The 26,125-nt window shown below is 36.0% G+C and overlaps 2 protein-coding genes across 3 annotated transcripts in view; one reads left to right on the top strand and one right to left on the bottom strand.

Moving 5' to 3' along the window:
- shroom1 (shroom family member 1) overlaps nucleotides 1–7,667 on the top strand; it is a 46,947-nt gene extending 39,280 nt beyond the window's left edge. For both annotated transcript variants that reach the window (XM_030154969.1, XM_030154970.1), the window contains exon 9: nucleotides 5,143–7,667. In XM_030154969.1, coding sequence (XP_030010829.1) covers nucleotides 5,143–5,397 — 255 coding nt within the window. In that variant the 3' untranslated portion in view covers nucleotides 5,398–7,667. The remainder of the gene's footprint in view (nucleotides 1–5,142) is intronic.
- Nucleotides 7,668–23,584: 15,917 nt separating this feature from the next.
- sowahaa (sosondowah ankyrin repeat domain family member Aa) lies at nucleotides 23,585–25,285 on the bottom strand. Its single transcript, XM_030154982.1, has one exon. The coding sequence runs from the start codon at nucleotides 25,225–25,227 to the stop codon at nucleotides 23,851–23,853; it is 1,377 nt and encodes a 458-aa protein (XP_030010842.1). The 5' UTR covers nucleotides 25,228–25,285; the 3' UTR covers nucleotides 23,585–23,850.
- Nucleotides 25,286–26,125: the final 840 nt, after the last annotated feature.

The raw sequence follows: 26,125 nt of genomic DNA, 5'->3' as shown, positions 1-26,125 counted from the left end.
TGTGTTTGAATCAAATGATTTACTAAACATGTCAAGATTTGCGGTGATGTGCTGCTGTTTAATAGCACTGCACTTTGCTTCAAAACCACCTGAAATACAGTATGTAGGAGTATTTACCTGAATCTCACTAGAATACATCTGTAACTAATATCTGAATAGCTGCTAAAACTGTTAATTGAAGTGACACAGGGCTTTAATTTCCACTTGGATTAATTTATTTCTGAATTAGTTTTAAAAGCTCATCCTGCCGTGGCACAGGGTCTGACTTCAGCTGTGTGCTTTGCTTTGTTTTCCTCCCGAACATCCTGTTTCATTATGCATTCCGGTATTTTCAACATCAGTTTACGTTTGCATGGATGCATTAGATTTTAGCCTCAAAGAGCTCTTTGTTAGTTTGTCCATCTGTAAAAAGCTGAACATGCTGCATACTGTGGACTTGTTAGAGGATTATGTTTTTTTTTTTTTTCCCCTTGCTGTTATCAGCAATGCCGGTATTTACACTGACTCACCGAAACTGCAGCCTGGTTTCGATGACATTTGTATCTCCCCTGCCCTCTGTTGACACAAGGAAACACTGCACCTCCTGTCCTGTGGCAGCTGGAAACGTGATAGTGCAACTTTTACATAGTCTGCTCTGCATTACATCAAAAAAACATAAAGGATTAAATACTTACTTTACCTAAACAGTGACAGCATTAAAATCTTGAATAGTTTTTATTTTCATGCAGCGTCTCGGTTTCTTTTTATATTCACTTTAGTTTTATTTATTTCTTAAAGTTCATGTAATTTTCAGCAAAAATTTGAAAAAGGCTGAAGCATACTGACAATTCAAGTATTCTTAACGGTGCAAACAGACTAAACTAACCTTTCTACACTGCATAGAAGCAAACTGCAAACTATGGAATTGACATCACTTTGTTGGAAGTTGTCACTGGGAAACAAACATGAGATTCTAATTCTGTTGGCTAATGATAGTGAGAATGTTGCCAGTCTCCAAGTACCGCACCCCATCAACCAACCACAGGTAGGAAGACAAACTTTCTATCAAGTCATCCAATAAAATAGGGAGGGTGGGATGTGTAAATATTTAACAGAATAAGGGAAAGAAAAAAATGTAACAGACAAAAAAAAGTATGAAAGTAATACAAAAGTAGCAACCAATAAAATAAGAAAATTATTAAAAGAAATCAAATAAATAAGCCTTAAATGGTAGACAAATAAGGATAACTTTATATAAACATTAACCCTCTCTTATAGAGTATTGACACTCTGATGTTCCACATTTATATAAGAATTCTTTACACGTGACACATTAGTTTTTGAGAGTTTTTGAGATTACACAGAAACTGCAGCACAGTAACAGAATGTCAGTCTAAAGCAGTTGAAATGAGACTGGGGTTACCATTCAGTAAATATTTCTTCTGCTGCTAACTTTATTCTGTCAGATTACGATTATTTCGATGTAGATTTTTAGGAATTGACTAGTTACAGCGTTGTTTTTCATAAGCTTTAGTTTACCAGGTTTCATGAAGAAAACCTTAATTTATAAAAGCTGGAAAAATAGGCCGATAGAATACAAGGTATCAACTTTAATTCACAAAGTTATAGGTCATTAATTGTGCAAAGCCAGTGTATTCTTATAAAAGGAGGAAGAAAACAAAGCAGATTTGACAAGTCTTTGTGTTTTGTATTGTAACAGATTAACTTGATTCTACAACTTCTTTTGGCAATGACTGAAAAGCAGCTCTCAATATACAACACAGGCTCACGTTTTTGCTCTAATCTAGTGTTTTTGGTTTGTTCCATGGCAATAACAGTAAATAGCAACACTTAAACATGTGTCAGAAGAGCTCAGGGTTTTCACCTTTTCTTCTTCTATCTTTACCTGTACTATATTCTGTTCCATCTGTAGAATCAAATGGACTGTTTTACGTAGCTAGAGCAATGCAGGGATTTTCAATTCAAACGCACCATTTTTACAGACATATTTTATGTTAAATTATCCTCAAAAAATATATGTAAAATGAAATAAATAACCAGAGGAATATTCATGATAATATCCTGCCAGCTGGTCTTTATTGTGAAATAAACCACTTTAGGATGACGAGGACCTGCATCACCATTTTGGGTTTATTTCATAGTAATGACAGGTTAGTTGTACATTATCCCATATGTAATGTTAAAGGGGTCATATTTTGCTAAACCTACTTTTATTAGTTTTTGGTTCATTTATTTGTGTATTTGGACCCTAATAGTTCAAAAAGTTAGAATTTGAACCCTCTAGGTGCTGCAAAGCTATCTTTATATTCATTTGGGCAAAAATCGAGTGGATTTCTACCACCTGTTTTAATTCCTGCTTAATTTGTTACGTCTATGACTAGTTATGTCATGATATTTGCGCATATAAGGTCAAAACTTCCGATGAACATTTCTCCGAGTACGCCATAATTGTTTGTCAGCAGCAGCGGTTGTAGTTCATACTGAAAATATGTCCAAACTTCGAACCGATTACTTAAAATGTTCAGTTGTTGGCTGTATTAATGAACACAAGTGGTTGAACAGGACAGAGCAGCACAGCTAACAACCTGGAGGGGATGGGGCGTGAAGTGGCTCATTTGCATTTAAAGGGCCAGCGCTCAAAACGACCTTTCTGCTGTCATTACTCAGAAATAGGGTTGAAGATGGACCTGTGGAGTTGACTTTATAGGCTCTTTTCCACCAAAAGCCCAGGAACTATATTACCAGGAATTTATTTACCAGGAACTTATTAGGGTAAAAGAATTCCTGGTAATTGCATTTCTATCGCACCCCAAAGTTCAGGGTAATTTATTCATATCAGGCTGATGATGTATAGGGGAGCAGTAAAAGAAAGAACAGAGCTTTCTGGTGTCATTACTCAGATATAGGGTTGAAGATGGACCTGTGGAGTTGAATTAGCGCAGAATTCAGACCCAAGCATAACATTTACAGTTTATGTAGACCACAGGGAAATGTTTTAAAATGCATAATTCCATTTTTTAAAAAAAAGCAAAATATCCCTCCTTTAAAAAATTTATTGTAGAGTAGAGCAGCTTGACTTTTTCATAAATAGCAGTTTTGTTCAGTTCTGTTTCATGCAATGATGACACAGTAGGGCCGGATCAAATAAAAGTGAACATCAGTGTCAAAAATTAAAGTTTCACATATCATTTCTCAAATAGGCTCATGTTTTAGCTGAAGAACTCTGTTTTATGGAACTGTTTACCAAATTTCACTATCATTTGTAGAAAAAAAGATATATGATTATGTAAAGTTACACTTCTGGCATATATGTAATTGCACTATTTACTTTAATAATATTTTTTATTGCTTGTGTAAGTGATATTTTAAGTCTGTGAATCTGTAGGAACTAATTATTCAAGAGTACAAGAACATAGAAAGGTTACGTACAATCCAATTATTTGTAAAATATGCTCTGCTATTAGCTGTATATAGCACTTCAGTTGTAATATGTATGTTCAATAAAAGTTATTGAACATATTTGTTAGTGTTTTAGTTTCAGTCAAGTCTTTTATTATGACCACTGAACAAAGTGACAAACTGCTGTACCTGTGTCACAACATATTTGTGTTCATAAAAACTTCTCATTTAATCATTTTTTTATCCAATATTGATCACAATTGTAGTTTAACATGATAGCTTAAGCCCTATGTTTCATTAAGGATCAATTTCTTATGAGAACAGCATGTTGTGTACATTTGTATAAAGTGAAAAATAAAATGTTCATTTTGAGTCCCTGTGTAACGCAGCAGTAATTTAAGTATTTTTACCCCCAAATTTTATTTCTGTAAATTGTAACGTGTCATGTGAAAGTACTTAGTAAGGCCTTTTCATACATGTATTAAATATGAAGATAAGTTATTTAGTTTAAACACAGAGCTAATTGAACATGAAATGTGTCGCCGCTTGATCTGGTCTAGTAAAGGTTACATGAGGTGACTGATCGGTGTCACCTCAGCTCAATTTGAATCGATGGAGGTGGAAACGAGTAGGTTCCAGGTACAATTACGAATAGGTTCCAGGTACAATTACAACTACATGTACCATCCTAAATGTACTATCGACCACAGGGACATAGTGGATGTCGGATAGTAGATACTCACTTTTGAAAACATGCACCTTAATAGGTCAGTATGTCAGTCCATATTGTCCATATATGAGAACGTGATGGTGAATGTTTGTTCGTCTGTGCGTGTCAGCTCTGTGATGAACTGGACACATGTCAGGGGGTTACCCCATCTGTCATCCAGGGGTGGTGGGTCAGTGTCCAGCCCCTCCAGGGCTCACCAGACCAGGGGTGTCAAACTCATGTTAGTTCAAGGACCACATTCAGCCCAATATGATCTGACATGTGCTGGACCAGTAAATAATAACCTTTATGTTTAGAGTAGGGAAAAAAGACAAATTATGTTACGAAAATGTTTACATCTTCACATTAGCCTTTAAAAAATGTGAATAACATGAACAACTACGAACAAACTGAAATTTATTAAGAAAAGTAAGTGCAATTTTAACAGTTTTATGCCTCAGTTTATCATTTACACATGTACATTACAACTTGCAGATCACAGTGGATGTACGAATACACAAAACGTCTAATAACAGGCAGAATATTGGTCAAATTACACTTACCTGTCTTAAGACATTTTAGTTTGTTAATACTTGTTTTTTTAACATTTGTGTCATTTTCATGTAATGTTACTTTTTTCACACTAAAACAAAGTGAAAAATGTGGAGTATATAGGTTATTATGATAGTATTTTACTGGTCTGACCCAGCTGAGATTGAATTGGTCTGAATGTGGAACCTGAACTAAAATGATAGTTAATATCTTCAATATAATATTTGTATTTCACAAATTTATCCCAGGGGCTGGATTGGACCCTTTGACGGGCCGGTTTTGGCCCATTGACACCCCTACTCCCGACAATGAAGTCAAGCTGGTATCATGTGAGGTGAAAGCACATCGCCAACCACAGAGCCCACACAGAGGAGACTTAACAAGGCTTTTGACATTAGAAATATTGATGTTCTGTAAGCAGGTGTCAGCCCCGTATCTGGACCTCCGCCATCTTTAACCCACTTTCTGTCTCTTTGTCTCAGCAATCTCTGGACAGCCGCCACCGTCTGCTGTGCAAACAGAGGGAGGACGCCAAAGATCTGAAGGATAACCTGGACCGCCGAGAGAGCCAGGTCTCCACCTTCCTGTCTCGCCAGCTGTCCGCCGAGCAGCTGCACGACTACCGGCGCTTCGTCCAGACCAAGGCATCGCTGCTGATCCGGCAGAAGGACCTAGAGGAGAAGCAGAGGCTGGGAGAGGAGCAGCTGGAGGCCCTTCACAGCGGCCTCAACCAGTGACGATTCAACAGAGCGGCAGAAATCCACGGATGCTCTCCCTCGGTTCTGTCTTTAATGACAGATGAAGACGTGACAGTTTGTTCCTGTTTGTAAAATGTCTCCCTGCACTCGCAGAGAGTTTGGGCTGAACCTTTCAGACTGAGTTTGCCTCGTAGAGACAGTGACATTTCAGTCCCTTTGCACCCTTTTCTGACTCTGTCCTTTTTATCTGAGTGTGAGTGGGCCACCAGTCCATCCATCATGCCGTTCAGCTGTTTGAACTTTAAGGTGGTACATAACTAAAGCGATGAAACTGTCCTCATCCTTTTTTATCATGTACCAGCAGGTTTATTTGAACCTGGACGTCCAGAACTGTCGAGCATCATCCACCCGAACGCAGCTCATCATCAGCACAATCTGTTCAGCGTTGCCTTGATTTTTCACATTGCTGTGGATCACTCTTCCATTAGAGCTGCTGTGATGAAAACTCTGCGACCCCTGCAAGCGATTCAGCAACTGTCCTTAACTTTCCATTCAGACAATAACGCTACACCCCCGTGTCTGTAACCATGGAAACCTATCATAAGCTTTAAGGTTGTTTGTTGACCCATAGGAGAACCGCAGTAACAGAAGACGAAGCCGGAGCGAAGGCCGGCGTACTGTATCATGTCAGTAAAATAACAATAATAATAATGTACAATACATGTAGATCTGTTTTTTCAATGTTCATATTTTTAAATGTCTCAAATTAAGGCACTAAAAACCAAAAAAGGTGAATGAAAAAGCACTTTGTAATGATATATAAATGCACGTTTCTTCAAACCAGATTGTTTTCAACATAATTTCTCAATTTTAAGCAAAAGCCTTACTCCATCCACTTATTTTTTTGTTCTTTTTCTTTCTTTTTATTAGTTTTAAAGGTACACGAATACACCAGGAACATTAAGTTGCATTTCATGTTAAGTTCTTGCCTAATGTAAATTATGTCTTCGATGATTTCATGCTGGACCAGTTGCTCAATGTGGAAGAAGCAACAGATAAATCACTGAATATTTTCTTCTCCCTTTGTCGCAGAAGTGACACGTGATACTTGAAATACGCTTTTTTTAGGAGAAAACCTTCCTTCAGATGTCTTAAACTAATTTTCTTTTCTCTACCTCCACAATGTAGCCCCCTTGTACACACTTTGAAGTTTATGAAACTTACTCATTAGCCTTAGTTCCTCTGTAACTGAATGAATTACACTTGAATCAAGGACCTTCCCGTTCTCACGTCTGACCGGTGCGTCTGTTTCCTAATCAGCTTGTTTTTTCACTAGTTTATGAATAGAAAACCATTTCATTGATATGAAATATTCCAGACACAGTGGGGAGAGATGTGAGTGGTGCTTTACGTCAGAGTTTTGTGCAGAATGTGTGTGTGCGATTCATTGTTTTATGTGATGTTGAACAAAGACAGAACTCCACTTGGCGTTTGCTGTGTTAAGTTTTCAATAAAGCCCCCCCATGAAGCTGGAATAAAAAAAGAAAAGTGACCCATGTAGAACGCTATTTCCAGCCTCTGCTTGAAAAAAAAAAAAAAAATTGTAAGAGAAAATGTCCAAGCAGTGGATGTGTAAATGGTTAAAAGTGCTGGGTTTTCACTGGAAACTCAGAGATATTCTCATGTTTCTCTGCCGACGCCAACCCCTTTAAATATTTCCCTGGAGATTTACGACTCTGTCCGTTTCAGTCAGCTAAACAAATGTGTGTTTGTTTTGGCCTTTGTGCTGACGTGGGGCCGAACAGTTAGAAAAGGCTCTGGTGTTGTTCCCTGTAACCCGCTGGAATTCTAAAGTATGCAGAAGACCGACGTTTTGGAGAAAGAAAGAAGATAAATGAAGTAAAAACGGACAGAACACGGAGACAAAGGCTTCCTAAAGAAGCAGCACATGGATAAACACGACTCCGTCATGTGTGCATACAAACATTTGACAACTTCCTGAGTCATTTCTGCCACTCACTCAGTTTTGTTAAGGTCAGGAAAAAGGCGGGGGCTGTTTTTAAAGTAGGATTACGTTTGTTTAGTCTTCGACTTTGATATGAACTCAATCTCTTTTAAAGCCGAGAAGGAAAGACATATTTCAATAATCTGACAGCAGAGACTTTTTCTAAGTAAATCCACTTTTCTTCCTGTTATTTCTCACCTGTTCGTGTTTTCTGTTGAGAGTTTGAGTTGGTTTTTGTGCCTGTTTGGAGTTGTAAATTCCATAATGTTCTGATTGTGAATAAATTAAGCTCTCCCTCTCAAAATAGGGTGCTCTTCTTTTTTTTTTTTTTTTCTTCTGTTTTTAAAAATACATGGGGGTGATGGCATCCGGACCTGGAATAAGTGCATTGCCTGTATGTATTCTGCAGATATAGGTTACCTGAAATATTCATATGAAGAGTGGTTTATGTTTGGTGCCACCATTTCTATAGTCAGTGCAGCTGGAGATGAGACTAGACCCTTGGTTTTTATTTTACAGTTTGATATTTCATATGAATTTAGATTCATAATAATAAAAAAAAACAGTTGAATGCGCAAATGAAGCCATGTATATGTATAAGTTTTGTTTTTTTTTCCATGACTTCTTACTGTTTTATTTCTAAGGACTAAGTAAGATTACTTTGTCTTGTTGCATATTCAGAATAAATTAAGAATAAATAAATAAATAAATAAATAAATAAATAAAAATATGGAACAGTCTTCATATCAGTGTTTTGATAATGATGTGATGTTTACAGTGAGTCAAAGTTGATGAAAACATGTTATTTGTGATTTAGAACTTTTTACAAAGGATGTATGGAGACATAAAAACAAAGATGCAACAAAAGACACAAGACGAAAAAAGGTGCAAATAGACAAAAATGTAAAATGTGTAAAGACGTCACAAGGTGAAAATGACAAGACAAGTGTAAAATGAAATGAAAATTATGTAAGACACAAAGATGTAACAAAAGTACAAATGCAAGACAAAATGTAATAAAAGGCTCAATAAGACAAAAAGGAAACGATGAAAATGACAACAAAACAGTGCAGTGTATGAAAACACACACCTGTAGTCTCTGAATTGAGCATTATTTGTTCATATTCTGCAATAAACTTTTCACAAATTATGCGTCGAGACAAAAACAAAAGATGCAATAAGAAAGAAGCAACAAGACGAAGAAGATGCAAGTAGACAAAAATTATGCAAAAGGTGTAAAAGACGCAACAAGTCGAAAATGACATTAAAGACACAAAACGACATGACATGACAAGCGTCAAATAAGGAGCAAGACAAAAATGACAGGAAACACACAAGATAGAAGTGATTAAACATGCAACAAGATATAAAAAAAATGATGTAAAATATGTAACAAGATGAAAACAATGAAAAGTGATGTAAACGATGTAACATGCGAAAAAAGGAAAATAAGCAGCAAGATCCAAAAGACACAAAATAAAAAGACAAAGTATCATAAAAGACCCAAAGAAACAAAAACAGCATAAAAGATGCAACAAGATGAAAATGATAACACAGCTCAATGTATGAAAAAATGAACACACCTGTAGTCTCTGAATTTTACATATGTGTTCATATTCTGTGTTTGATGTAATGTAAATAAACATAGATACTGTGTGTATTTATTGTTCTTCTTTATGATCATCTTTACACTTTTAAAACTCTCATAATCACATAATGTTTGTTCAACATCCAGTAAAAGAATCACATGAAACCCTTCAGATACAGTCTGCATGGAACGACTGAAAACAACGATCTGATGAGTGTCATAGTGTTTAAAGTATGAAATAATCTATAATAAATAGAGTAATTACCAAAAACAGGCAAGTCTAGAGATCAGGTCAGTTCACCAAGATAAGATTCAAGGTTTATTGTCATTATGTGTACACTTTACGAAATTTAGACAGGAAGTACTTGGCTGAACTTAAATACACAGATATAAATATAAAACACACTATAAGAAAATATACATTATATATAAAAGAAGAAATGTGAAAACAGTATGTACAGTGGAATGTAATATATGTGCAACATTATGTGCCTGTAAAGAGAAATAAAACAGGAAACAGAAACAGATGGATTTTTAAAAGTAGACTTGAGCACAGATTTCTTGCCTCATTGACCCAGAATCAGCAGCTCTATTGATATTTAATTAATATCTGTTACTAATTGGCAGCTCATGTGACATTTGGGCTTCTGCCGGTGTTGTTGTTCCTCTCAGCTCTCTCCTGCCCCCTTCAGGCACAGTAACATCCTGCACCTCATCATTTTTTTGAACCCACTGTCAATCAGCATTTCCACTGGCATTTTCTTTAACCGGAAATGTGTGTAAACAATATTCATCCATATATTAAGTTATGAATCTACAAGTGTAAGCAAATAAACAATATTCTAAATACATATTTTGCACAACAAATAATTCTCAAATTGGCTCTTACAACCATAAATAAGGAGAGTTAGAGCTACATGGGGCATGTCCTTGATGAATGAATATGATGACTGTCTATGAATCTATCTATCTATCTATCTATCTATCTATCTAAATATTTTTTTTAACTTAGTTTTTTTATCGATTTTTTTTTTTTTACTTCGTTTTTGTTAGATTTTCTTTTTATTGAACCTGTTTTTGATGAGCAAACTGCACAAAAACTACAAAAAAAAAGTATTTTATTTCTAGATATTTCTAATCCAGTCCTATTTATGTATTATTACATTAACGGTTGCAGTTATTACATTTTCAAAGGAATTTTTTTAACACTAGGCCCATAACATTAGAATAGAATAGAATAGAATAGAATAGAATAGAATAGAATAGAATAGAATAGAATAGAATAGAATAGAATAGAATAGGCTTTATTGTCATTACACAGGTTGTGCATGAAATTACAGGTGGTCTCTCCCAGCGATGGTGCACTTACAACTAACAACAACACATTAGCATACAGACATGTATTTAAAAAATATCAAAATGTGTGAAACTGAAATATGTGCAATTTAGAGATAACCTGTATCAAAGGGATTCAGCCAATAACATGATAACATATATTATTAGCAAAATTCTATTATTGGTTCCAAACCTTTACTACATAATTGGCAAGTTATTACATCACTGTCTTTATTATATTTAAAATGTCATTGGCTGCTACTCATATATTAAACTTAAATGTATTAACTAGATATATTAATGTGAAATCTTTTGAACTTTTACATACATTTAACTCTTTTTGTGAACTCACCATTTTGCATGTAACAAGTCACTGTTGAGCTTTTTTCTAATGTGTTATGACGACTTATTAATACTACAGAAATGTTTAAAATTCATTGTAAAGTTCACAGTAAATCCCCATATCACATCAATGCCAACATCATGTACAACTATATTTAAATTATGTATATAATATGTGTGTATGTACAAGTCACATAAATAACAGATTCTTCTATATTTCCTGTTTCACTCTCGAATGCTACTGCCTGTTATTCTACACTTTATTTTTGGAGTTTTTCTGTTAATTCACCATATATCTTATCTTATCTTATTAGTTTACCTTACTTAACCAATCCTTGGCTTACCTTAGCCTAACTTATCTTATCTTAAAACTATTATAAATATACTGAATGATATTGATAAAGTATTGATACACACTGATATATTTCCTGTGAGGTTTGACAGTTGAATGCCACATTAATAATCTTATAATTTACCACATAAATCGTCTGAATCAGATTGTGCACTGGAGGCAGCAGGGCCATAACATGCCTCTTTTCGTTTCTAAAAGAGTGCGATCTTTGTTGGACACTAATTGTGCTGTAATTAGGCGAAGGCATCGTTACAGAAGCAGTGTGAACCAGCTCCAGCTCTGGGTAATGAGGAGCTCTTCTGCTCATAATCACTGACTATGTCCTCCTCCTTCAACAAGGAGGGGGGGAATGAAAATAGAATGAAACAAAGACACCCCTACCACCACCACCACCACCACAAAAAAAAAGAAAAAGCAGTAAAGTGTAAGAGGTAGTGCTGGAGGGCTCTGGACACCTGGGTGAAGGTGGTCATTCTGCAGGAGGTGTGATGACTCAGTGCTTCACCAGATGCTCAGATTAGTGGCTGCACACTGAACTCTGAACTCTGCCTGAAGGAATGTCAGCACATGTCCAGTGTCCACCCAGACCTCTGACAGTCAGAACACACACACACACACACACACACACACACACACACACACACACACACACACACACACAATAGGAGTTAAAGGGCATCCACTCAGTTATCCAGTCAGATAAAGTCAGTAGCACCTTGTCTTTAATCTGAACACATGCACAGACACAACAGCAGCTTCTCTCAGTCCAGTTCAAACAGAGGACAGAGGTGGACTGAACCACATGGAACATTTCCTAGCTAGAAAAAAACATCAGCTAACTCCTACCTAACAGCATAAACAGTGATCTGCGTTTCAAAGCAGACAAAAGAGGGGCTGGTGATGATAATAATGTGTTGGTATTAAGTGGTAGAAGTACAGAAATGTGTCACATGTCCTGGTTTACCCAGGTGCTTCCACCTCTACTGTAGTGATTAAAAAGCTGCTGTAAACCATTTAAGATTACTTAATCAAACTCAAACTTTCCACTCCTTTACTGAAATCATTCAAATATTTGTACTTTGATTATAGTTAAACAGGTTTTTCTGTAAAATTATTTGATCGCTGTGGTGCACATGGATGATTATATCTAAACAAACGTTTGGTGTTAGTGGTCCAGGTTTGTTCAAAGGAAGACAAAACTGACATATTTACCTGAAAACTTAAGACGGTCACTCTGATTCAGCAGATACTACTTCAACCTCCACTTAAAACTTCAGGACTTATTGAATACACACTAAGTTTATCTACCTTGAATTGAAAATTGAAAATCATTTCTCCCTCCATACTGACTTTATTTTCTTACTTTACAGCCAAAGTTGAACCGAGGAGACCCCTTTGTCACCACCACTCCAGGCAGTCCCCATGGAGTGAGGGATTGGGCGCCTGCCCCCATCGCTGGGCCCAAGATGCAGCCCCTTGCCCTCACTGGGGTTCAGGTAGCCCCCGTCCCCACGGAGCGAGTGGTCCGCCGCCTTCCCCCCATCATTGGGAATGAGGCGGCCCCTGTCCTCCGTGGCCGCTTTCCCCCTAGCGCTGGAGTTCAGGTAGCCCCTGTTGGGAGTCAGTGTGGCCGTCTGACCCCCATCACTGGGGTTCAGGTGGTCCCTGCCCCTCTCCACACCATCTCCAAGGGGAGACGGTGTGGCTGCTTGGACCCCATCACTGGGGTTCAGGCAGCCCCCATCCCCACGGACCGAGGAATCAGTCACCTTCCCCCCATCGCTGGGGTTGAGGCAGCCCATGTCCTCCGTGGCCGCTTTCTCCCCAGTGCTGGGGTTCAGGTGGCCCCTGTTGGGAGTCAGTGTGGCCGTCTGACCCCCATCACTGGGGTTCAGGTAGCCCCTGCCCCTCTCCACACCGTCTCGGTGTGGCTGCTTGGACCCCATCACTGAGGCCCCCGTCCTCTCTGGTGGCCAATGAAAGGGCCAGACACCTGGCATGCAGCCCCCTGCCCTCCTCTTCTGGCGGAAGGTAGGGGGGGGTATTGTCTGCCCAGAAAGTCAGAGGCCACCACAGAGCCAGAGGCAGAGGCCCCCTTCCCTCTGCCTCTGGCTCTCTGGTGGCCCATGACTGTTGGGGCCCAAGATGCAGCCCCTTGCCCCCCTCCTCTGGCGGAGGGCAGGGGCCTGTGTCGTTGGTCCAAAAAGTCATAGACCACCTCAGAACCAGAGGCAGAGGCCCCCTTCCCTCTGCCTCTGGCTCTCTGGTGGCCCATGACCATTCGGGCTGGAAATGCATCCCCTGGCCCTCCTCCCCTGGCGGAGGGCTGGGGGATGCATTGTCAGACTTGATAGAGGCCACCTCATAGGCAGAGACCCCCTTCCTGCTGTAAAAAAAAAAAAAAAAAAAAAAAAAAAAAAACCTTACAAAAAAAGTTTAAAAAAAGAAAAAAAAAAGAAAAAAAAAATTAGATTTTTTTTTTAATTAAAAAAAAAAAACAAAAACAAAAAATAAAAAAACATTAAAAAAAAGAAAAACAAACAAAAATAAAAAAAACACAAAAAACATTCAAAAAAAGTAAAAAAAAAAAAAAAAAAAATTCAAAAAAAGAAAACAATTTAAAAAAATTAAAAAACAGACAAAAAAGAAAAAAGAAAAATAATAAAAATGAAAAAACAAACAAAAAAGGAATAAAAACATAAAAAGAAAAAAAATTAAATAAAAAACATACAAAAAACATCAAAAGAAAAACAACAAACAAAAAAAACATACAAAAATTTAAAAAACATACAAAAAAATTTTAAAAATTACAAAACATAAAAAATTGAAAAAAAACAAAAAACCCAAACAAAAAAGAAAAAAAAAACTAAAAAAAGAAACATACAAAAAAGTAAAAAAAAACATACAAAAAGAAAAAAAAACAATTTTTAAAAAAAAAACTAACAAAACATACAAAAAAATAAAAAACATAAAAAATATAAAAACAAACAAAAAGAAAAAATAAAAAAAAACACATAAAAAATAAAAAATAAACAAAAAAGAATAAAAAGAAAAATATAAAAAGAAAAAAAATTAAAAAGAAAAAAATCAAACAAAAAAACATACAAAAAATAAAAAAACAAACAAAAAAAACCTTACAAAAAAAGTTAAAAAAAAAAAAAAAACATTCAAAAAAAAGAAAAAAAAATTTAAAAATTTAAAATTTTTTTTAAAAACCCCAAAAAGAAAAAAAAAACCATTAAAAAAAAGAAAAACAAACAAAAATAAAAAACATACAAAAAACATACAAAAACAGTAAAAAAAAACATTCAAAAAAAGGAAACAATTTTAAAAAATTAAAAAAACAGACAAAAAAAATGAAAAATAATAATAAAAAAAAACAAACAAAAAAAAAAAACATGAAAAAAGAAAAAAATTTAAATAAAAAACATACAAAAAACATCAAAGGAAAACAACAAACAAAAAAAACATACAAAAATTAAAAAAACACACAAAAATTAAAAAAACATACAAAAAATTTTTAAAAATTGCAAAACATAAAAAATTGAAAAAAAAACAAAAAACCCAAACAAAAACTTAAAAAAAATAAAAAAAAAACATAAAAAAGTAAAAAAAAAACCATACAAAAAAAAACCAAAAACATTTTTAAAAACTAAAAAAACATACAAAAAAATAAAAAAAACATAAAAAATATAAAAACAAGCAAAAAGAAAAAATGAAAAAAAAACATAAAAAATAAAAAAAATAAACAAACAAAAAAGAATAAAAATAAAAAATATAAAAAAGAAAAAAAAAGAAAAAATCAAACAAAAAAACATACAAAAAAAAAAAAAAAAAACCATACAAAAATTTAAAAAAGAAAAAACAAAAAAATATAAAAACAAAAAAAAAAGTTAAAAACATACAAAACATTAAAAAAACCAACCAACTCTCCGAAGAGGGGGGGTGGTGGCGGGTAAAAGTGAGTAGAAAAAACAAAAAAGTCAAAACAAAATAATAAAAAAAAAATAATAAAAAACAATGCTGTAATTAAAAATAAAGTTGTCCTCCAAAGAGGGGGGGGTGGTGGCGGGAAAAAGTAGAAAAGAAAGGAAAAAAATTTCAAAATAAAAAAACATACAAAAAAAACATACAAAAAAATAAAAAAAACATACAAAAGACAAAAAAAGTTAAAAACAAAAAAAAAGTTAAAAACATTAAAAAAAAACAAAACAACTCTCTGAAGGGGGGGGGGTGGTTGCGGGTAAAAGTGAGTGGAAAAAACAAACAAAAAAGTAAAAACAAAATAATTTAAAAAAATAAAATAAAATGCTGTAATTAAAAATAAAGTTGTCCTCCAAAGAGGGGGGGTGGTGGTGGGAAAAAGTAAGTAGAAAAAAAAAAGTTAAAAAAAAAAAGACAATTTTCCTAAAAAGTACAAAAAAAGACAAAAAAAAAAAAAAAGAAATAACATAAAACCCCATAAAAAAGCAACAAAATGAAATACAAAAACTCAAAAAACTGCTGGTGGGTAAAATACAAAAGAAAAGAAAAACAAAAAAGGAAACAAAAAAGAAAAAAAAAACATTTTCTTTACATAAAAACCCCCAAAAAACAAAACAAAATTTTTTTTTAAAATGCTGTAATTAAAAATAAAGTTGTCGTCCGAAGGGGGTGGGTGGGGGGATGGGGGGCAAAAGTAAGTAGAAAAAAAACAAACAAAAAAGTGGAAAAAAAAAAGGAAAAAAAAAAAGTGTGTTCACCCCTGGTTTACATGATCTTGTGGGACATTCCATTTCTGAGGTAGGTCTTGATTCTTTTTGGGATGTGACATTTATTCTTGTGGGCGATGCTTGGGTGCAGATCTTTGCACCCCAAACAAGAAACATGTCAGTTAACTCTTCACTAAATGACCGAAAACATTTTTAAACTATAGTTGAATGCACAAAAATACACAGTTCCCAAGAGCTGTATCATGTATAGCTTGTTTATTTAAATATTCATGGATTTTTTTTAATTTTTATTTTATTATTATTTTATGTGATTCCTATCATCTTCTTCATGTGAGACAGGTGGGGCAGCACTCTAGCGCCCTCTATTGATGAGCCACCACTGCCGACAACTCTGGTGTTAAATTAATAAGATTCACTGCCTCTTCTTTACCGTGCACTGCAGGAAAGACATACTAAATGGAAGGCAAATATTCTCAACCCATTAAAACCCAGTTGTACTTTTGTGCCTGTTTCCAAATGAATAGTCTCTTTTTAACCTTTCTTAAGTTTATTATTTCTTATAATAAATACCTGCTGTATTTTGCATTTTTCAGTGAAAATCTGGTATTTTTCTATATTTAACTTACCGATCATGTAGATTTTCATAAAAGCTCAGTTTAAAGTTGAGGGATATTATATCAGAAACAGAGAAAACTGAGGAAAAAGTGACTTTTTCAGTAAAATATATCATTAACTGAACATAAAAACAAGCATCTCCATCCACTGTCATTGATCCAACTCCATGGGTTTTACTGGTGAATCAATGTTGTAGAAGATGACAGTGTTTCCACGTTCCCTACGGAGCCTCTGAACGTCCAAATGAGTCATATCTGATGACCGTGAAAAGATGACAAACTGCATTTTACACCAATTATTTACATCCAGTTATTTACATCTTTGCAGAAAGTCACTTTTTCTTCAGTTTTTTCTATTTCAGATATAATAATCCTCAATTTTAATCTGAGATTTTATAAACACCAACATGATCATTGAATTAAATACAGGAAAATACATGATTTTCACCAAAAAAAACATGAAATAAAGAGAAAATTTTTTACAGTAAATGGTGATAAATCATATAAGAAAGGTTAAATATAGAGAAAAATTTATTTGGGAACTGACACAAAAGCAGCACTTGGTCTTTCTGGTTAAATATAAGAAAATACCAGATTTTCACTGGAAAAATACAAAATAAAGAGGATACTATTATAATAAATGGTGATTAATCATATAAGAGGGTAAATATAGAGGAAAAATTCATTTGGGAACTGACACAAAGTAGCACTGGGTCTTTATGGGTTAAAGTAGGCTGTATCTTTCTCTGCCGTACATTTCCATTATATTTCTGCTTTTCCAGATCTAAAGGCTTTATTTCCTTCTCCCCTTCTCTGGCTCTTTCCTCTGACCTCACATCTTTCCTCTGACCTTTCTCCTCACAGCAGCAGCAGCAGAGCAGGAACATTTGCTTAATGAAAGCCGGAGGCCCAGAGATGAAACATCGACTTGACGTAAAGACAATGTACGCTGCTGGGGAAGTGACATCAGATGGCATGAGACACACAGTGGGAGCCCACCCAAGGCGCTCGGAGACAGATGAATGACCAAGTGTGGAACAGAATGCATAACATTTTCATATTTCCCAAACAGGCTGCAGATGAACATGTCAGTCTAAAACACTCAAAGGTCTTCCTGTCGTCCACACCTGCACGACAACACACACAGCCGCATCTACTGAGAAGCATGAACTACAGACAGACGAGGCAGTTTATGGGATGAAAGCAGCTCTGCTCTCCTCTGCTGCTTCATGTCTTCATGTAGCCACTCAACCTGAAGAAACCTGGGATACCATGAGCACACTTTATGCCAGTGATTCTCAACTGGTGGGTGGTGACCCAAAAGTGGATCTCAGTACCATTTTCAGTGGGTCACGGGCCTTTTCTTGGGCAAAAAATAATATGAAGAAACACTAGTTGCACTTTATTAATTGAATTCATTTTGCATGAAAACACAGTGTGTTAAAAACGGCTGTTACTGAAACATTCTCATCGTTATGTCATCTTTATGATTAATGCTTGAATAAGTACCTGAAGGCACATTTTTATTTGAGTACACTTTTTGGTTTTGCTTCAAATGGTCCTAATTTAGTGTTAAAGGGAATATTTTCATAGTTAGCATCACCACCTGCTGGTCATTTTGTTTATCATGAAACTAGAGCTGTCAAAATTAACGTGGATTAATCCATCATCATGATTAATCTGATTAAAAATTTTAACACAACCCATCAGGAGTGCAGAATGACTCTGAACGTCTCTGCCAACACATTTGGGTCAGTTTGTCCAAGTAGAGTTACTGTCGCACATCAACAAATGGCCAGTAGTGACAGGCAGCAGAACCGACCAATAAAGATGGAAGACACTAAACAGCATGTTGACCCTCTGGATGGAAATATGAGGACAAAAAAAACAAGACGGAACAGTCGTTTCAAATTGTTTTGTTGAAACTGTTGAAGGTGTTTAATAAACCTGTAAAGTGCATATATATATTCCCTTCTTTCTTGAGTCTGTTTGCTCATGCAAAATTAAACGTCATTAATATACAGGGTGTCCCATAAGTCTCCATACATAGGACAAATAAACGTTTCTTGACATAAACCATTTTTATTTATATAATATGCTCTATATGACTGCCATTTTGTCGGGAACACATTTCAATGCGTGTCCTCCACTGCTGAAGAACTATAAAGAAGAAATTTAAAGAAATACATGTTAGAACCATATATGTATGGAATGTATTATGTCTCCTATGTATGGAGACTTATGGGACACCCTGTAGAGTAAAAATGAATGACATTTAATCCTGATTAATCGAAATTAAGCAACCCTGCGATTAATCTGATTAAAAATTTTAACTGTTTGACAGCACTACATTAAACTTGTCTTCTGTGTGTTCATACTTTGATATTCTGTATTATCTCAGGTTTAAAACACACCATCTTTTCATTAAATACATTTGAGAAGTTTAATCAGTTTGGGTCATGGCTTGTCATTTAGGGGTGACAGTGGGTCCTGAAGCCAGACCTGTTGAGAAGCACTGCTTTAAGCCGCAGGTATCAAACATAAGGCCTGCGGGCCAAAACCAGCCCACCTGAAGATATTAACAGCCAAGGACATTAAAATCATTTAAGTTCAGGTTCCACATTCAGCCCAACATGATTGGGTCAGACCAGTAAAATACTACCATAATAACCTATAAATTGTGATTTTTTTCTTAGTTTTAGAGAAAAAACAAAAAGGTAATATTAGATGAAAATATTTACATTTATAATCTATCCTTTCACAAAAAATGTAAATAATCTGAACAAATATGAACAATCTAAAATGTCTTAAGAGAAGTATAATTTGACCAATGTTCTGTCTGTCAATCTAATCAGTTAAAATAAGGTAAAAGAGAAGATTGCAGATAGAACACTTTGTTATATTAATATAACAATTAAATATTCTGGTATCACTATGTATCAGAGGCAGCTTTACACTCACAATCTGAATATCTATAAGAAAAATAAGTGGAATTTTACCAATATTCTGCCTGGTACTAAATGTTTTGTGTATTTGTAGATCATCTGTGATCTGTAAGTTGTCATGTAAGTGTGTAAATGATAAATTGAGGCATAAAATAGTTAAAATTGCACTTACTTTTCTTAAGAAATGTCAGCTTGTTCATGTTATTCACATTTTTAAGGAAAGTTGTGCAAACATTTTCATAATGTAATATGACATTTTTCAGTCATTGTTTTTACTGGTCCAGCCCTCTTGACATTATTGGGCTGAATGTGGCCCCTGAACTAAAATGAGTGCGACACCCCTGCTTTAAACCAACCACACACACATGCAGACACACACTCATAGCCAGTCAGCTGCTTGCATTGCTGAATCCCAGCTGTCTTAACACGCCGGCAGATGGATCCGAGCCAGGAACTGTAATGATTTATTGAGCACCTGCACACGCCTTCATGAATGACACACCTTTTCTTCCCCTTTTCTAGTAATGTTTATTATCAGTCAAATTTCCAGGAACACAATGGGTGTGGAACTCTTCTTAATACTTTAATGTAAATGTTAATAATTTATCTGATCTAAAGTGATGCAAAGAAGTGGTGAGTCGTCTAAACTGAACAGATTTGATTTAATTTGTTTTTACTGGAGCTTTTATAAAACCAATAGACTTTTAACTACTGGAAAACAAGACAATGACAGCAACGCTATGTTAAACAAGGCACGTCTTGAGCAGCAAGATTGAGATTTACTGTACATGATTTAGTCATAGATTAGGAAATGAGATTTTAGAAAGAACAAACACCTGTTTATATGCAAAAGTATGTACATAATAGACAGGTATTTTGACTTGAGCATTTCCATTTTCTGCAGCTTCCTATTTCCCTTCTACATCACCTTTTACTTCACATTTGTTTGACAGTCATAGTTACTAATTTCACTGCTCACTGATGATGCTCACATTTTCTACTTTTATCTACATTTTGCTGATAATATGTAAAAGTTTACTTGAGTAACACTTGGCATGTTTCTTTTTTTAACCCATAAAGACCCCGTGCTAGTTTTGTGGCAGTTCTCATATTAATTTTTCTATTTAACCTTTACTGAAGTGATTTATCATCAATTATTACAACATTACCCTCTGCATTTTGTATTTTCCACTGTAAATCATGTATTTCCCCATATTTAATTCCCTATACGTAGTTTAGATGTTTGTGAAAACTCAAAGTAAATTCAAAGGTTATTAAATTTAAACAGAAAACTGAAGAAAAAGTGAGTTTTTCAGCAAAGATACCAATAACTGAATGCAAATACAAGTATTTCTATCCGCTGTCATTGATCCAACTCCATGGGTTTTACTGGTGAATCAATGTTGTAGAAGACGATGGTGTTTCCACGTTTACTACAGAGCCTCTGAACGTCCAAATAGGTCATATCTGATGACCATGAAAAGATGACAAACTGCATTTTATGCCAATTATTTACATGTATTGATCGGATTAGCGAACCAACAGGTATTTTAGATCAGTAGATGCTTTGGGTGGCCAGTGGATGTTTGGGTTTTTATGGGTTAATGAAACATTTTTACAGCGAATTAGCCATAGTTTCACTTAAATAAATGATCTGGTTGCCTCTCCCACCGCTAATATTAAATTTTATCAAATCCAGTAATTTTTTTCCCTACAAGAAACACATTTAACATCAACCATACAGAGGGCGTGTGCGTCTCTTTAGTGCTTTAGTAATAATGTTAATCTGATGTGAACTGTAGTAAAGAAGGGGCGAGTCTATTAAAATAAAGAGAAAAAAACAAAAAACAACAAGATAAATAATATTATCAACCCTTTTTTTACAATGCTCAGGGCTGATTAAGAGTTAATATAATGTATACTAATAACAAATTTCTCCATCAAAAGATAGGTTTGTAGGTCTGTTGTATAATTTTTTTTGTATTGTGTCTGTGTGGTTCCTTACATCTAAGTACATGTTTATGTAAATGTATAATTTAAAATAATTAAAAAAAAAAAAAAGAAGAAGAAGGGGCAAGTCCTTGCAGTCTCTTCACTCTGTTTTCTCTGTTACTGTCAGAGCACTGATTCACCGATAAGTCAGCACATTCTCAGCGTTAACATCTGGAAAAGGAGACGATGACTACTTCACTGCTCTCAGCTTATGAAGAGGTGACCGCACAAAGACAAACAAGTCATGGCTTGAACAGCCCCTGAACGTCTCAGTTACGGAGACAAACTGATGTTATATCTGAGCAAAAACACACATGTAAAAGTCAGATTATCCACAAAAGGATGCACACAGTATGAGAAGAAACAGCAGGATGTTCAGTCACTGTTTAATCGCTTGAAGCTGTTTTACAACGCTTCAGTTAAAAACAACTTTTAATTTACCAGAAAACAATGAAAGAAGTGTTAAGTTTAATTTCTGGGTTTGAGGATGACTTGTGATTCAACAGGATAACTCAAACAGACTCTGCCAACCTTGAGATTTCACTGGAATCATAATGTGATTTTCTTTTTTACTATTCACAGTTGTGTGCCTCACAAACACCTCAAACAAAATCAACACTAAAAACTAGAACTATACGTCTATAAGTCTTGGATTTCCGTTAAAGAATTTAATAACTTTAACATTTCAAAAATTACTCTTTGACACTTTCATTATACTATTATATGAATTTCAGTTCAAAATATAGACATTAGGTTTATATTAGATAAATAAATCATCAAAAAAGGAATTCATCATTTCTTTAAGGTTAAATCATGTTCACACAGTGGCTGTTTTCCTTTGACCTCACACTAACGTCAGTTTGACAGTGTTACATGACAGATAATAGAGAAAAAAAAAAGTAAAGATGTAGATTAATTCTGAAATACCTGTGCATGTCTGTCTAAGCAGGAAGTGAAATAGACTGGAGGTAATCAGGCTTATAATGTAAACTTAACCATCTTGTCTTTCTCCCTGCAAAAATATTCTGGTTAAGGTAATCCTCTAACATTATGTGACATTACAATTTACTGCAAAAGTATTATACATTACATCCAACACACACACACAGGTCAGGTGATTAGACAGTATTTCAGTATTGATTTACATCTCTCATCATATCACGAAACACTATGAAAAGTAATATTTGTTGTTTTTATTCTTAAACTGTTTTTATCTCTTACCTATTTTCTATTTTTATTCTCTGTATTTATTGTACCCTGCCTGTAGCACTTTGAGATTTTTAGATAAAAATGTAAAGTGCATTACAAATAAAATGTATTATTATTATTATTGTTAATATTAACCAGGAAGTGACTAACATACAAACCAAATGGGGAGTAACTGAGTAGAAATACTTTATTACTATACTTAAGGGGAATTTTCATGTACTTATACTTTACTTCTATATTTATTTTCTGACAACTTTGTACCTTTACTCCCAACATTTTAGCTCAAATGCCTGCACTTCCTACTCCTCACATTTCCAAAATATTCTCACTTTCATGCATTTGAGGAGAATTATCCATTACTTTGTTATTTTGCAGCATCATGTGCACCTTAAAAGATGAAAATAAAATAAAAAATAAGTACTTCAGACAAGGTATAATAAGAAAAAACATGAAAATAGTGCTACAAAACAAAAAAGTTTTAGGTACTTTACTTATTTTACTTACGTGCGTGCATTTAGTTTTCTCCCCCGTAAATAGGTCATTTGACGCCTGTTTCCACCTCTGTTATCCATTTTCTTTTCTGTTGCTAATCAAACAGGAAGTGGTATTTTTTAGATCCCCCGTTTACATCATGGACACTAAAATATATTACACTGGTCAACAACAAATTTATTGTTGAAGTTTTTTGAGCTGATTTAGGATAATTTTGGTGTGCTAAATCCAAAAATCACATTAATTTTGCTCAATCAGGTCAACTTTCTGAACTATGCTACATATTGGCTTTTTAACATTTTTGCTTACATTTATGGGCATTTTCACATCATATGATATAAAATTCTTTCATATTTCTTGCAATAAACGAGTTCTGAAGATTTTACTTTTTCCAATTTATGATTGTTTTTTTTAATATTACAGGTGAATGAAATGGCTTCGACTAGAAGATCTTGCAAAAATAAGCCTGATGTATTCTGCTACATCTGCGGTGAATACACCATTGTACCTAACAGGAATCAAGTCACAAGTTTCATAAAGTGTGCTTACCAATCTTAGTTTGGTATTAATTATTATATTTTGTGAGAAGATCCAATTTTTCAAAATCAAATTAGCAAAAAACCCTGACCTGATTGAGAAAAACAGATGTCATTTTGGGATTTAGCGGTGCAAAATGGTCCTAATTCGGTTGAAAAAACCTAGACAACTTGCAAAAAACATTTTTTTGTAACCCAGTGTTATCTTTTGCCACCTGTACTTGTGCTTCTGACCTTTGAGTGACGTCAGAGGAAAATGGCTGCTGTGTGAATAAAGTCTATTAACTCCAGTAAAATAAATGAGCAGTTCAACCACCATTAAAAGCAGAAGAAGAAGAAAGAAGAAAACAAATAACAAACACCTGTGATTTTACATAAAGACATCAGAAACCAGTCTGTGTCGGAGGCCGCCGGCGTCCTCGCGCTCTTCGGCCTGTTCGTCGCTCATGGAGTAAAAGGCGGGCCTCTGCTTGTGCTTCTTCTTCTGGCCCGTCATGTTGGGCTGGAAGAGACGACTTATTGTATGCAGGCCCTTGGACAGATCTAGGAACAGCTCTCGATCCAGCTCCTCCTTCTCATGCGGGGTGGTCCTCAGCCCTTGACCCTGGTTCTGGACTCTGGGCTCCCCTAGCATGTCTCGGATGGTCTGGGACATGCCTTTGTGCAGATAGTGGTACGCCCTCTTCCCACAGTTGTCTCTGATGCTGGGGTCGGCTCCGTACTCCCCCACCAGCATGGCCAAGACGTACTGCTGATCGTGCAAGGCGGCGATGTGCAAAGGAGTGTAACCCCCGTGCGTTCTGGCGTTAACATCAACGTCGACCCCACCTTGCTTGGATATGTCGATGATCTTTGTGACCATGTCGCTGTTTCCACATTTGGCGGCCCAGTGCAGAGCCGTGAACCCTGACATGAAGTCCTTCTTGTCGGCCAGCTGGTGGTCTCTCAGCAGAAGGCCGTAAACCTGGCTCCAGTGTCCGGCCGCGCACTTCACCAGCCACTCGTGCTCCCACTGATCCAGGGGGACCACAGAGGGGACCCTGGACTCTTTGGACTCCTCAGACGTCCTACTGGTGCTCTTCACAAGCGACAGCGCCTTCTTCTTCATACTGAAATCATCTAGTGTTGGACTTTCTGGATCCAAGGCCCCCTTGAGTTTGGTGATCTCCACTCTGGTGGCAGTGGGGGGCATTCTCAGGGGCAAAGCGTGGGGTTTGTTCTGGACTGAGGTGGACTCTTTTGGACCTTTAGAGAAGTCTACCCCACCTGTGTTCTGATTCTGGACCTCAAAATTCAGCATTCTTTTCACTTTAAAGTCAGAATTGCTCCTCTGTAGGGCCAGCTCTATTGGGGACAGTCCCTCTGAGGGCTTCCCGTCTGTCTGGTCCTGAAGCCCACCAGCTGCTGGGACCCCTGCAGGAGGACTCTTCCCCTGCAGGTTCTGCTGCTCACCTGCCACACACTCATCCTGATTCTTCTCTGTCTGCTCGGAACATTTCCCCTTCGCTCGGAAACTTTCCAGTAAAGGTTCATATTTCTTCCTTATGACAACAAACCGGACACCTTCGATCTCCTTCACGACGGCCACGTTGTTGACGAAGGTCTTGAAAAGCTCCCGGTTCCGGTCCTTCTCTGCCGGATCGTCGGAGTCAACGGAACCTTTGAACTTCCGCACCAGGTCGGATTTGGTGACTTTACCTCCTTCTGTTATGAGGAAAGTCAACACGGACTGCTGGCTCAGGTCCATGGGTGCAGGTTTAGTGCGATCTGCTGTTGTGAATGCGCCTCCACCTTCACCTGCCGGACACTCCGCTCCCTCCTCCCCACCTGGAGGAGGCTCTTTCCGGGGAAAGTACAGACGTGGAGCCATTTGAATAATGTATGCACACTCTGCCCACACAGGACAGCCTGGAGCTGAACTGGAAAACAGCAGGCAGGTGATCTGATATCATCTCAGCAAATCTCAGATGACTGATAAATCTCACCGGCACCCACTGACTTTTCTTATTGATAAATAAATAAATAAATAAATAAATAAGAAAGAAGAAAAACATCACCTTTTGTAAGTCAACAGCATATGCAATGTAAAATACCTGCTGGATCTAAATAAAAAATGTGGCTTCAGGGCTTCTTGTCTCATTTGGAGGTTCTGAAGCAGTGTTTTCCAACCTTGGGGTCAGGACCCCACATGAGGTCACCTGAAATTCAAATGGGGTCGCCTGAAATTTCTAGTAATTGATAAAAAAAAAAAAAAACCAACTTATAAAAATATACAGGGTGGGGAAGCAAAATTTACAATATTTTGAGGCAGGGATTGAAAGACAGTGTATGACCAATTAGTTTATTGAAAGTCATGAGAATTTATTTGCCACAAGAAAATTGACATAATAGAAAATGTTTTTATTCTATGTGTCCTCCTTCTTTCTCAATAACTGCCTTCACACGCTTCCTGAAACTTGTGCAAGTGTTCCTCAAATACTTGGGTGACAACTTCTCCCATTCTTCTTTAATAGTATCTTCCAGACTTTCTCATAATAGTTTTGCTCATAGTCATTCTCTTCTTTCCATTATAAACAGTCTTTATGGACACTCCAACTATTTTTGAAATCTCCTTTGGTGTGACGAGTGCATTCAGCAAATCACAC

The sequence above is a fragment of the Sphaeramia orbicularis genome, chromosome 14 (assembly GCF_902148855.1).
Source record: "Sphaeramia orbicularis chromosome 14, fSphaOr1.1, whole genome shotgun sequence".
In the NCBI taxonomy this organism is placed as follows: Eukaryota; Metazoa; Chordata; class Actinopteri; order Kurtiformes; family Apogonidae; genus Sphaeramia; species Sphaeramia orbicularis.
The sequence above is the reverse complement of the archived record's forward strand: the minus strand, read 5'-3'. Positions and strand labels throughout refer to the sequence as shown.